At 47.1% G+C, this 13,249-nt stretch overlaps 1 protein-coding gene across 2 annotated transcripts in view; it reads left to right on the forward strand.

The window, feature by feature from the left end:
- NBAS (NBAS subunit of NRZ tethering complex) overlaps positions 1–13,249 on the forward strand; it is a 2,067,161-nt gene that overhangs the window by 717,497 nt on the left and 1,336,415 nt on the right. For both annotated transcript variants that reach the window (XM_085610668.1, XM_085610669.1), the window contains exon 22: positions 11,526–11,609. In XM_085610668.1, coding sequence (XP_085466794.1) covers positions 11,526–11,609 — 84 coding nt within the window. The remainder of the gene's footprint in view (positions 1–11,525; positions 11,610–13,249) is intronic.

The following is a 13,249-nucleotide window of genomic DNA, read 5'->3' on the forward strand; positions in this document are numbered from 1 at the left end:
GCCCCAGACAGGCATCGACCCCAGTCTCACCTCCGATTTGGACACAGCGCCGGACCGACATTGACCGATGTCGGCACCGGTGCCAGAGGGTACTTTTGTACTGCTGTTCCTCCCTGGCATTCCCAACCGCCCTGAGTGGCAGCCAGAGGACGGTGAGGAAGACTGGGAAGGCTCTGTTGACCCTCCAGCAGACCAACTTGAGGAGCCGAACTGGCGAGAGGAGCTGGGTGATGCAGTGGTCTGGGTACCTCCCCAGACCTTGGTATGCTTTCTTTCCCTACTGGAGGAGGGAGCTTCCCACGCTGTAGTGTTGCGTAAGGCAGCTGAGGCCTTGGGCCTCGAGTTTCCTATGGTGGCTGTCAGGACTAACCTCCTGCCTGAGGTGCTTCAACCAGCAGCAGTCTCTGTGGAGCCTTTGCTGTCTTTTAATGAGGCTCTCACTGACATCCTTCTGGGCACTTGGTCCAAGCCCAGCACAGGGGCTCCTGTAGACAGGATTATTGCCTGACGCCACCGCCCGGCACCGGGTGACCCACTTTTCCTCTCCCAGTACCCTACCCCTGAGAGCTTGGTGGACAAAGCTTTATCCTCAAAGGGCGCATTCCCTACTGCTCCCCCAGATAGGGAATCCAAGAAGCTGGACCATCTTGGGAAGAAGATGTTTTTTTCTGCCAGCTTTGGTCTGCGGTCGGTGAACACGGCATGTCTCTTGGGCCGTTATACACACGCGGTGTGGGATACGGTCACGCATGTGCTGCTATAGTGCCCGGAGGAGGCTCGCGCCTTGCTCACCCGTGCTGTTGCTGAGGGTCGAAACGCAGCTAAGTTCAACATCTGGTGTGGACTTGATATCGCCGACTCGCTGGGTTGGACAGTTTCCACTTCGGTAGCTCTGAGGCGCGAAGCCTATAAAAACAGCATGCCCAGCCTGCCGCGCACCGGACGCGCGCAGCGGGCCCGCCACCGGCGCGCCAAAGGCAAGCCCGTCTGCGCCCGTCCGCGCCAAGTCCATGCCAGGCACCAGGGATGCTGGTTATTCTCTGCCAGGTTTAAAGGTAGGGATAATGTATTCAAGAGAGGAACTTTTGAAATTGTGCAAGGTTAAGGCTCATTGCAAACATACATTAGACCCAGAAACCTTTGCTAGGAAAGGGTTCTCTTTTTGTGTGTCTTGTGAATTTGGAACTATATGGGGAGGGGAGGAGAGTTCTGACATTACTAAGGCTATAGGTACTCCCTCCGTTAATGAGAAGTCAGTTCAGGGCTTCCTCATTAATGCTAGATCCCTGATTAAAAACAAAGTTGCTTTTAAAGATTTTGTTCTACAACGAAAACCGGACTGGGTGTTCGTAACTGAAACGTGGGCTAATGATTGCTCAGGTCCCGGCCTTGTAGTGGCTATCCCTTTGGGCTACTGCCTTACCAGATTGGACAGAGTAGGACGACGAGGGGGGAGATTGGGTATTTTGTTCAGGGATACTTTTATCTGTCGCTCTGAACCACTCACCTCACCTCTCGATAAGTACCAGGCTTTATACTTCTCCATAAATACGCACCCTACAGAAAGTTTTTCTGGTGTTTTCTGTTACCAACAACCTGGTCCTAGGGCATCCTTCAGTCAGGACTTTTGTAATCTTTTGGAGCCCTACCTAGAAAGAACACATTTTACACTAATTGGTGATTTTAATTTTCATTTAGATAATAGTTTGTCACGACACACAAACCCTTTTGGAAAGTATGAATGGCTGTGGCTTTTCACAACTGATGACATCCTCCACACATGCGGCGGGCCACACCCTCGATGGGATATTTTCTAACGATCGTCGTATTAGGGTGGGAGAGCCCCTTCCGCTATCTTGGTCAGACCACTTTAATTTAAGGGTCTTGGGTTCTTGGAATATTCGACCTGAAAACAGGAAAGTGGCTGACAAACGGAATCTTAATCTGATTAGTAATGAGGCCTTTGCTAACTCTCTCACAAATATTTAGCTCCCAGGACATTTAAGCGCTAACTTAGCTGCAGACAAGCTATCTAAAAAAATTATTAGCAGTCATGAACACCTTGGCACCTGTAAAATGTCATTATTCAGCAAGAAAAAGGCAGTCCTCACCATGCTTCTCCGATAGACTGCGTAAGTTGAGACAGGAGTGTAGGAAGCAGGAAAGACTATGGCACATTGACCTAGCACCTTCAGGCAGAGAACTGCATAAACAATGCTTGAAAGCATACAAAGCATCTATCATGAAGTAAAAGGGAAGGTACTACGTAAAAATTTCAGAGTCGCTGAAATCCTCCAAGGAGCTTTTTAACATTGTTAACTCCCTTATTTCTCCCCCGGTTACTGACCCTCTGGAGCCCTCACAGGAACTCTGCGATAGGCTCTCAGCCTTTTTTTTGCACTAAGATCTCAGATATATATGCTCAGTTGGAAGCCTCAAATCTAAATAAGGAACTAGAAGCCCAGCCTGTAACCTATCCAACGGAAAGTCCCAGCAGGAAGGTGACTCCTAGTTTACTTGCTTTTCCGAGTATGTCACCAGAGATTATGGACCACCTATTAGAAGGAGTTAAGTCTGGATCTCCTATGGATCCTTGTCCCTTGAAGGTCCTAAAAGTTGCTAAAGATGCTATTACACCGCATCTTACCACTGTCCTAAATCTAGCCATCTCAGAGGGGCAGTGGTTAGGCCACTTTTGAAAAAGCCCTCGCTGGACTCGATGGAACTGAAAAATTATCGTCCTATTTCCCTCTTGCCGGTCCCAGCGAAGATTCTAGGATCTCACCTGAATTCCCACTTGAGTGCCTATTTGAGGGACCATCAAATCTTTGATGGTTCTCAACATGGGTTCAGAAGCTGTCATAGCACAGAAACTGCGGTTTTTGACAATATTCGTACACAGGTGGATGCAGGGCATACCACCTTACTAATTTTACTTGATCTTACCGCAGCCTTTGATACCGTATCCCCACTGAGACTTGTGGAGCGCCTCAGGGAGATAGGTATTGGGGGCTCGGCTTTAGTGCTTCTCGCTTCCTTTCTTAGCGAGCGGACTCAAACAGTGAAATTGTGAAATTTCTATTCAGATCCAACTCCCCTATCATGCGGAGTGCCTCAGGGCTCTTCCTTGAGCCCTACGTTATTTATGATCTATGTTGCCCCGCTCGCAAAGGTGGTAAAATCTTTTGGTTTGGAGGTGCTGTCGTACGCGGATGACATGCAGATAATGGTGTCCATCACTCATAACATCAGTGACTCCGCTCGCAATTTTAAAAATTGCATACAAGCAGTCTCGTCATGGATGGTGCAAAACTATCTGAAATTAAATGGCGAGAAGACGGAGATTCTTATCTTTGGGGACAAGTTGGACATTTGGTCCAGGGAGTGGTGGCCTGACTCTCTGGGCACTTGCCCAAGTCCCGTCTCCCATGGTAAAAACTTGGGAGTTGTGGTGGACAGTTCCCTTTCTTTGAACCTGCAGATTAGCAGGACGATGGCCACCTGTTTTGCACTAATCAGGCTTATAAGGAAGATCTCGCAGTTTCTCTCATTTGCTTCACGCAAACAAGTTGTCATTGCACTAATATTGTCCAGATTGGACTATTGTAATGCCCTTTATTTGGGCATTAACAAGGGACAGTTGCGGCGCCTGCAGCTGGTGCAGAATGCCGCTGCCAGACTTTCCTAAACACCACTCAGTCTCGGCTTCTCTTCTTTCTTTGTGCTGGGCTCCTATGGTTCGCGGAATTATGTTCAAAACCCTTTTCCTCACTCACAATGCTTACTATGGCGTGGGTCCTGATGGCATTAAAGCTTTATTTCGACACTATGCTCCCATTAGGAATCTCATGTCAGCAAGCAAATATCTCCTTACCATTCCCAGGTTTAAAAGGGTGAGATGGGGCAGGAGAGCCTTTTTAATTTCCGCAGCCAAATTGTGGAATTCCCTCCCTGAGGAAATTTCGGAACAACAATAACACACTCTTTTTCGAAAGGTTTTAAAGACCTGGCTGTTCCCTTAGATGCTTGTCTGAGTGTGTCTTCTCCTGCTTGCATATCGTTCTGCTGTTAGCGCCTTGACGCCCTTGGGCTAAGTTAGCGCTCTATAAATGTTATATTCATTTATTCATTCATGCCTGGCTGAGAACGTCTGGCTTCCCTGGGGATGTCCAATCCACACTTTTGGAAATGCCCTTTGATGGCCGTTGCCTGTTTGGCGACAAGGTGGACTACGCACTTGAGCGCTTCAAGGACTCTAGGGCACTGCCAGATCCTTGGGCCTTATTGCAACTTCTCGCCCCATGCCGTCTGCCTTTCGCCCCTTTCGTGGCCCCTTTCGTGGCCCCTTTCGTGGCGATGGAAAGAGTGCCCCACCACGTTCTACCTAGAGCCACAGGCCGGCGCAAGCTGTTCAGCCTATGCGTGGCCGGGGACGTGGGACTCAGCGTCGTGGGTCTGGTGGCCAGGGGGTGGGCCAGTCCACCAATGCCCCTTCTGCAGCAGCCTCCAAACCTTCCTAGTCTGACTTTTCAGGACCACCAGTTGCCAGTGGGTGGGATCCGCCATCACCTCCACTGGCACAACATCACGTTGGGCAGGTGGGTTAAGCTGAGAGTCCGAAGGGGCTACTCTCTCCCCTTCAAGACTACCCCTCCCTCCATGCCACAAACACTCCATCACATGTCCGAGGATCACTTGGCCCTTCTCTGCCAGGAATTATAGCCCTCTTAGCCTCTTCGCCAAGGGGACTATGGAACGAGTCCCTGTTCCAGAAGTAGGGCGTGGTTGCTACTCCCACTACTTCCTGGTACCCAAGAAGGAGAAAGGCCTGCGTCCTATCTTAGTCCTCAGGGACGTCAAATGCTTCCTCCGAAAGGAGAAGTTCAAAAGGTTAATCTTGGCTCAGGTCCTATCTGCCCTTGACCCTGGAGACTGGATGGTAGCTTTGGACTTGCAGGAGGCTTATTTTCACATCCCCATCTTGCCTGCTCACAGACTTTACCTACGGTTCATGGTGGGCCCGAGCATTTTCAGTTTAGCGTGCTCCCCTTTGGCCTTACCAGCACCCCTCAGGGTGTTCACAAAAGTGATGGCGGTGGTTGTAGCTAATCTGCACAGATCAGGGGTTCTAGTCTTTCCCTATCTCGATGACTGGCTGTTGAAGGCGGGCTCGCCCCAGGCTCTCATCTCCAACCTCCAGGCTATGTCTGACCTCCTGCATTTGCTGGGGTTTACTATCAACGTGCAGAAGTCGCACCTGATTACCTCTCGGAGGCTCCTTTACATTGGAGCAGTTCTGGATACAGAGCAGTTTCGGGCGTATCCTCCCGAGCAGCAAGTCTGGGATATTCAGGCTAAGATACCGATGTTTCAGCCTCTATCCTGTATTTCGGGTAGAATGATTCTGAGGCTGCTGGGCCTCATGGCCTCCTGCATCCTGCTGGTAGATCAAGCCAGATGGCATATGCGGGCTGTGTAGTGGGACATGAAGTTCCATTGGGTGCAGCATCAGGGGAATCTTTTTGATGTTGTCCAGATCTCAGGGGGATCTGTGAGTCAGTTGCAGTGGTGGCTAACGAACCAAGATTGGGTCAACGGAAGATCCCTCTCCCTTCCCCAACCAGAGTTCACAGTGGTGACAGATGCATCACTCCTGGGATGGAGCTGTCACATGGGAGAGGTGGATATCAGAGGCCTCTGGCGGAGTCCGGACTCCGCATCAACCTTCTGGAGCTTCAGGCGATCTGTCTTGCATTTAAGGCATTCCTTCTTTCGGTCAAAGGTGTTCACGGACAACAGCCATATGGTATTGCAACAAACAGCGCAAGATGTGGTCGTAGACCCTATGTCAAGAGGTTCTTCGCCTTTTGACATGGCTGGAACATCAGAGCTATCCCTGGTGGTTCAACACCTGGCGGGTTCCCAGAACGCCAGGGCAGACGAACTCAGCTGTCGGTGCATGATGTATCACGAATGGTGTCTTTACTTGGAGTTGGTGCAAGGTCTCTTTCAACGGTAGGGAGAGCCTTGGTTAGCTCTGTTAGCCACCAAAGAGAATGCACAATGTCCACAGTTCTGCGCGTTGGAATTTCCAAGGTGGCACTCGTTTGGTGACGCCTCTCGTCGCGAGTGAAAATGCAGCCTCCTGTATGCCTTTCCGCCTGTACCACTTCCACCCAGAGTGCTGAAGAATATCATGCGCGACTGGGCCCAAGAAATTCTTGTGGCTCCGGACTGGGCATGAAGAGTCTGGTACCCCGAGCTCTTGAGCATGGCCCTCGATTCTCTGATCGACTGCCTCTTCGGTAGGATCTTCTGTCGCAGCGGCTGGGGACAGTTCTCCTCCCGAACCTGTCCAGCCTCCACCTCCTTGCGTGGAGTTTGAGCTGCGACAGTTGACAGCTTTCAACCTTCCTCCCGAAGTCTGTAACGTATCTTGGCAGCCAGGCGGCCCACCACTAAAACGGTATACACCTGTAGATTGAACACATTTGTGGCATGGTGCACAGCAAATGCTTTCTGCCCCTTTCTGCCCCTCTCTGAAGTTCTCTCCTTCATTCTTACCTTGGCCCAGCAGGGCTCTGCTATGGTACTCTTAAAGGCTATCTTTCGGCCATTTCGGCCTTTCTTCGCCTCCCTGATCCGCCTTCTCTTTTCAAGTCCCATATTATTAACAGATTTCTGAAGGGCATTACTCATCCTTTTCCTCCTTCTCCTTTCGTAATGCAGCAGTGGGACTAGAATCTTGTCCTCACTTATCTTATGTGTGCTCCCTTTGAGCCACTACATAATTGTACTCTTCGTCTTCTTACTTTCAAAACTGCTTTCCTGCTCGCCATCACCTCTGCCCACAGGGTGAGTGAGCTTCAGGCTCTTTCTTCCAAACCTTCCTTTCTTGCTTTCCATCCGGACAAAGTGGTCCTTCGTACTAGGCCTTCTTTTCTGCCCAAAGTGGTTACTTCTTTCCACATAGACTAGATCATCACATTGCTCACCTTCTTCCCACCTCCGCACCCTTCCAAGGAGGAGGAGAAACTCCACCGTCTGCACCCAAAACGTGCGCTGTCCTTCTACCTTGACCGCACTAAAGACTTCCGAGTGGCCGATCAACTCTTCGTGAATTATGTGCACGCATAGAAAGATTGGGCAGTGCACAAACGTACCATCTCTCGATGTGTTGTTTTATGCATTAAGATCTGTTATTCTTTGGTGAAAAAGGAACCTCCAGTAGGACTGCATGCCCACTCTACCAGGACGACGACAGCCACTACTGCTTTGGGACGTGGAGTTACGTTCGTTGATATCTGGCACATTCATGAAACATTACTGCCTGGACAGCCAAGTCTGGAGAGATGGTTTTTTCAGCTGTTCTGTTCTCCTGGACTTCCTGGTGTGAACTTAGTTTGCAGACCCACCTCCGGGGTTGGCTTTGCTGGGGTATATTTTCTAAGGTAAGGAATCTATACCTACAGTCTCTTTCAGATGAACAAGTTACTTAACTTCAGTAACGATGTATCTGTATGAGAAATATGTATTTATAGATTACTTACTGCCGCACCTATGTTCCCTGTTGTGCGAACTGACTTCTAGGGATAGCGACTCCCTTACAGGACCCTAGTTATGTTCACCAGTGGTCAGTGTCTTGCATGGCTCTGCGCTTCTGGTGTGGAAAGTCGTGTCAGAACTGACATCAGCGTGCAGGGGCAGCATCTAAATAGACACCGCGACGTCACCCCGGCGAACACGACCCCGAAAACGGACTCGGAGATGACCTACGCCACCTACCGACGCGCAGGGGTACTGCTACCAAAAAATTTCTCCGGATCCAGTCTGACGCCTGGGGGTAATTCTAAGGTAAGGAATCTAGAACTACATATGTCTCTTACAGATACATTATTACCGAAGGTAAGTAACTTGTTCTTCTGGACACCCCTACACAGTACTGCTCGCAACTGAACGCAACTCTAGTTCACGTGATTCCACCAAATACTATTCAACTATGCCCCACTTCATGGTGCAGTACTAGATTGTACATATTCCAGTGTATGCTACCCCACTCTACGGCACTACATTGTACTGAAATGCAGAATATGTCACTGTACTGTATTGTACTACAATCCACTGTATGTAATTACACTTTACAAGACTATATTTTGTGCCATGGCACTAAACAACACGTCACTGTATATTACTAGACTCTATGCTTCGATAATTAACCATATTCAATTGTACAACACTCTACTGTACAGTATTCCAATATAACCCACTCCAATATATTGTTTGAAGATTTCCTGCCACTAAACTGAACGTTATTACACTGAAGACTTCACAATTCTATGCTACTCTAGTGTATGGCACTACACTTTATGCTACTCCAGTATACGTCATTGTCGTGTACCCTATTGCTCTATAGCCCACTGTAGTGAATGCTATTCTGCTCTGCACAACTGCACTGTACAGCACCCCAATATACGCCACTGCACTTTACGGAAATGTAATTTACAACATCTTACTGTACCTCACTCAACTTTACGTAATCCCACTATACATCACTAAACTGTACGCCACTCCACTGTATGGTGCCCCACTGTACTCCACTCTAGTGTACACTATTCCACTTTACCCCCCTCCACTGTACTAGAGTCCACTGTACGCTGTTTCAGTATACAACATTCCAGTGTATGCTTCTACACTATACAACACTCCAGTCTTTAGCAGTCCACTGTACGCCAGGACAACGGACACAAATACACTCTACACTATTTACAAAACTCGACTTTACTTTACCACACTTCTGTATGCTATCCAACTGTATACCACTCCAATATGCGCCACTGTGCTGTACCTAACTCAGTCTACGCCACTCCACTGCATGCTGTTCCACTGTACACTACTCCAGTATACCTGATTCCACTTTAGTCCACTCCACTATACCACAATATACTGTACCAGAGTAGACCTTACAACATTCTCCTCCAGTATATTGTGCTACTCTCCTCTTACTATCAATCCACTCCTCAAACCTAAACTGGAGGAATAGTCCAAATTTGTTACTAACACTAGAAAAAACATTGAAATTCACACAAAAAAAGCTTAAAGATAAGTTATAGTGAGGAAAACTTAATTTATATTTTCTATACAAACCCAACTTAAACTACACAAACATTAGACATTCAAAAGTTATAGCTATATTTTTAATTTGTTTTTTATGCACCACTTTAAAATTAATATCTCATACTTATAATTCACAAGTATGCTCACGCACCGCTATAAATTCATATAACATGTGCACCTCCATACACAGTCTTCTCACCTCACTCGGCACACTTGATGATAAGATCAGTATGGTTGATTGTTTGATTGACATTGGTAGCACCAGGTTTATTGTGTAAATTACCTAAGGCGCTGCCTTGTGAGGAAGATGTGGTAACACTTTTTTTAGTCAACAACCAGATTGAGGAGCACTGTGAGCCCCTTCTGACATGCTACAAAGAGTAGACAAGGATTGCTCTGTTGAGGAAGTTAACTTTGCATCTAACCTGGCTGTTGTCTAGCAGACCAAGTGTACTGAAATGCTGGACATTGTGTCCACGAGGTCAACTCTTATATTTGTCCATGGCATAGCTCCAAAGGACAAAATGCCTGAAAAGAGCAAGGCATGCAGGATGTCGAACCGGGTCAAAAAGAGTATCCAGGCTGAGGTAGTCAAGATGCAGGTTCAAGAGATGCACCCAAACTGTATGAGTCATTCTGGAGGTGCTGGTGCTCAAGGGGTGCCAAACCTGGGCACCCGCTTAGATTATCAGGTTCCACTGCTGCTATCAAGGCTATCCCCTTCTACAAGCTAGTGGGTAAAAGTACAGCAAAGTTTGATGTTACCAGTGGATCCTGGTGAATCGCCATTGGAGCCAGACAGAAAGCAGCAATCCCCCACATCTGATGGATTCTTAATAATCTATTTTTAATGTGCAGTATCTTTGAGTGATTAGGAGCCATGTTAGGTAAGTTACATACCTCCAATTTGACCCGGTTCACAGTTCATTTAAGTTGTCTTAGAGCCTTATTACGAGTTCAGCGGTCCATCGGCCCACCAAATCCTTAGTGGTCTGACCGCCGTATTTTGAGTTTGGCAGTCGGACCGCTGCAATCGCCAGGGATCATGGATCCCGCAGCGGTGGCATAGCTGTCAGAGGCCGCAGTATGCTGCACCGCTGAGCATATTACGAGATGCCTCACTACAACCCTATCCACGGCGGTGATCCCGCCATGGAAAGGCTAGCAGTTAGACCACCCGGGGGGGCCCGTAAAGGACTCCTTTGTCGCCTCTGTGCAAGGGATGCATGCAGGGGAGCACGTGTTATGCCCACCTGCATTTTGCACCCCCAGTTCCTGCATAGGAAGAAATGCATGACATGGTGCATTTCTCCCCGTGTAGGAACGTGCTGCGGTGCCGCTCTTTTATGGCTGTCCTTTGAGTCTTAGAAAGGCACTGCTGTGGGATCGCCACAGCAGGCCCGTTCACCATGATTAAACTTGTGGTGGGCCCGCTGCGAGACGCAAAACTCGTAATCAGGCCCTTTGTTCTCTATCGTACAGGCACCTGTGAAAATTAATGTACCCATTGATCACTTGTTTTTACAGATCTTCTTCATTATGACACTACTTTTCTGAAGTGATTGGCTCTAAAATCTAGTAGCCAGTAATGTTACTGCACATTCTCAGGGCACTATTATTAGTTCTTCAAAAGCCCCAAATATAAGTATGCCTTTGGTAAGGGAGAATTGGCATCGTCAACCCTAGACTCTTTGTACTAGGTGCTTTTCAACAATTTGCACTCCCTGAAACTCACTAGTTTAGATCCAGACCCGGAAAGTTTGCCCCATCTCCGTTTAGGCTGTCTGGTAAATGGGACAACAAGATTTCCTTTTTTCCTGTAAAGTTAAGTAACTGAGAGTGTGAATGATTCTATAGACTAGGGGATCTATTATAATGGCGATCCGCCCGCCATTATCCACCGCCCGCATGCAATTTACCCCATGGCAGACGGGAAGACCGTCCGCCGCTTTTCCGCCCGGTTGATGAGTCGACTGGGCGGAAAAGGTATGAATATGGTGGCGGTGTCTGTTAGACAGCGCCATCCATATTACTATGCATGCGGGGATCAGCCAATGCCGCCACGGAAAGGTATTCGGATTACGGTGTTGGAGGTCCGTTGCGGGCCTCCAGGTAGTGCTGTGAGCACCGCCCGTCACAATGCTGGGAATAGAGGATGCCACGGTGGCGGTGGCATCCTAATTGCCGGTGCGGGACTGCCGCACCACTGGCGGCCATTCCCAGCACCGCTAGGGTGCCATCCTAATAGGCCCCTTAGTGTCTACATTGGGAAATATTTCCTTCATTCATTTATCTAAATGTCACTGTATGAGATGTTAGTGCTTGCATTTCTTTTAACTTACAAGTGCTTAATCTTTTACATGAATTCTTGGTGCTGTTCCTACACTTGGTACTTCTCTTCTTTCTTGTAGTTCTGAATCTGGCGAGTTGCTGATTATTCCATGGAATGAACAAAGTCACAGGGACCAGGATTGGTGTGAAAAGCCAGAATGCAAGTGAGTCATGAATCGGTGCAGTCACATTAGAAAATATTTTGATTCAAGTTCAAATAATTAGTTGTTGTGATAAAATAATGTTAGAAAAGAGCACTCCTACGAGAAAAAAGTAAACGTTTATCCACGCATTATCTAAAATATTTTGCTTAGTAATACCCAAAAAGGCCTGAATGATGCATAGCCTCGACTGCACCCAAGCATCACACCTTTGATATCCTGACTTGCCATCACACTCCATATTTATTTTTATTTGCCTGTGGGAAATGGACAGCTCTGCAGGGCAACTGACGACTCTATGCTCAGGTACTCTATAAAGAAACCAGCACTTTCTTACCCTGCCAGACCTGAGCCATACTGGAAAACAAAGGTCTGTCCAAAATAAGTGGTTCTGCTTTTGTCACCTCTACCTGCATAACTTCCCATCAACAGGTTAATCCTGCGTGCAGTGTCTGTCCTGCCATTTTATAAATCTGCATCATGTGGCACTCCGTGGCCTCCAGTTTTTGCCTTGCATTTGCAAGGTGTCTGGAAATTACAGGAACCAAATCCAGGAATTCAGCATTCTACATGCGTTCCTTTTCCCATCCATGCTTTGTGGAGAACGGGAGAGCTTTTCTCTGTTTGGTAAGTGTTCTGGATTTGTCTTTTAAATTGGACATCTTTTGGCTAGCTCGGCTTTCTCACGGTAAACCTTTTAGTATAGATCACATGTCTAGTGACCCATGTGCCAATAAATTTAATTACTTTAGCATTTTGGAGATGAATGCAACCCAATTACCTGTAATTAAAGCTCAGATGTGTGCTTCGCAACAGTCTTGAGGTTCTGCAAAAGATCAACAAAGACTGCAAGTGTAGTGAGCCTGCATCACAAACTGACCTGAACTGTATCATCTATGACTTTGTGGGAGCCTGTATCGCTCACTTGCCAGCCCAATAATGAAAAAAGGAATTTTGCCATTGATAGCCATGATTGCAGAAATATTTAAATCTTTTTACTAGATGTTACTGGTTCAGACACAATACAGTTGAAAGACTTAAGCTGGACTCTCAACCTAAATCCCAATTCCTCACTTGTGGTGGGATCATTTCAGTCATCAGAAGTTAATGTTTTATGAGTATAGATTCAGCCAGTTCACATTCATGCATCTTTTTTATGTATTGTGTTAGTGTTAAGAGCCTCCATCAATATTTGAAAATGTATACCAAAGTGCTTAAAAGCTTAATTTTAATCTTAAAAATATATTTTTGCATTAATAATCTTTGGTGAAATTAGTAATAATCAGTGGTGTCTAGTGTCAGTCCATTTTAAAGCAGAACTGCTGACTCCCCAGTAATAAGGTGAGCCACAAACCCGCTACAACATTGCACTAGACAAAAATAAATATATCTGGCTGGAAGTATTTTGTAAAGAGCATACCATCCTCTTGAACTAACCAAAGGGGGCAGTGGCATAACCCAAAATGACGACACCCCACCCCCGCAGATTGTGATGAGAGACCCAAATCTCCCATATCTTACAGATACAAATTGTGTTAACTGTGTTATGCCCATGAGAATAAGGGGTCATCCTATGTGTTAGTCATTAACACATCTGTGTTTATGCAACTGGAATGTTTCTTACTAGGACATCTTTCTTTCTT

Source organism: Triturus cristatus, chromosome 6, assembly GCF_964204655.1.
Source record: "Triturus cristatus chromosome 6, aTriCri1.1, whole genome shotgun sequence".
Classification (NCBI taxonomy): domain Eukaryota; kingdom Metazoa; phylum Chordata; class Amphibia; order Caudata; family Salamandridae; genus Triturus; species Triturus cristatus.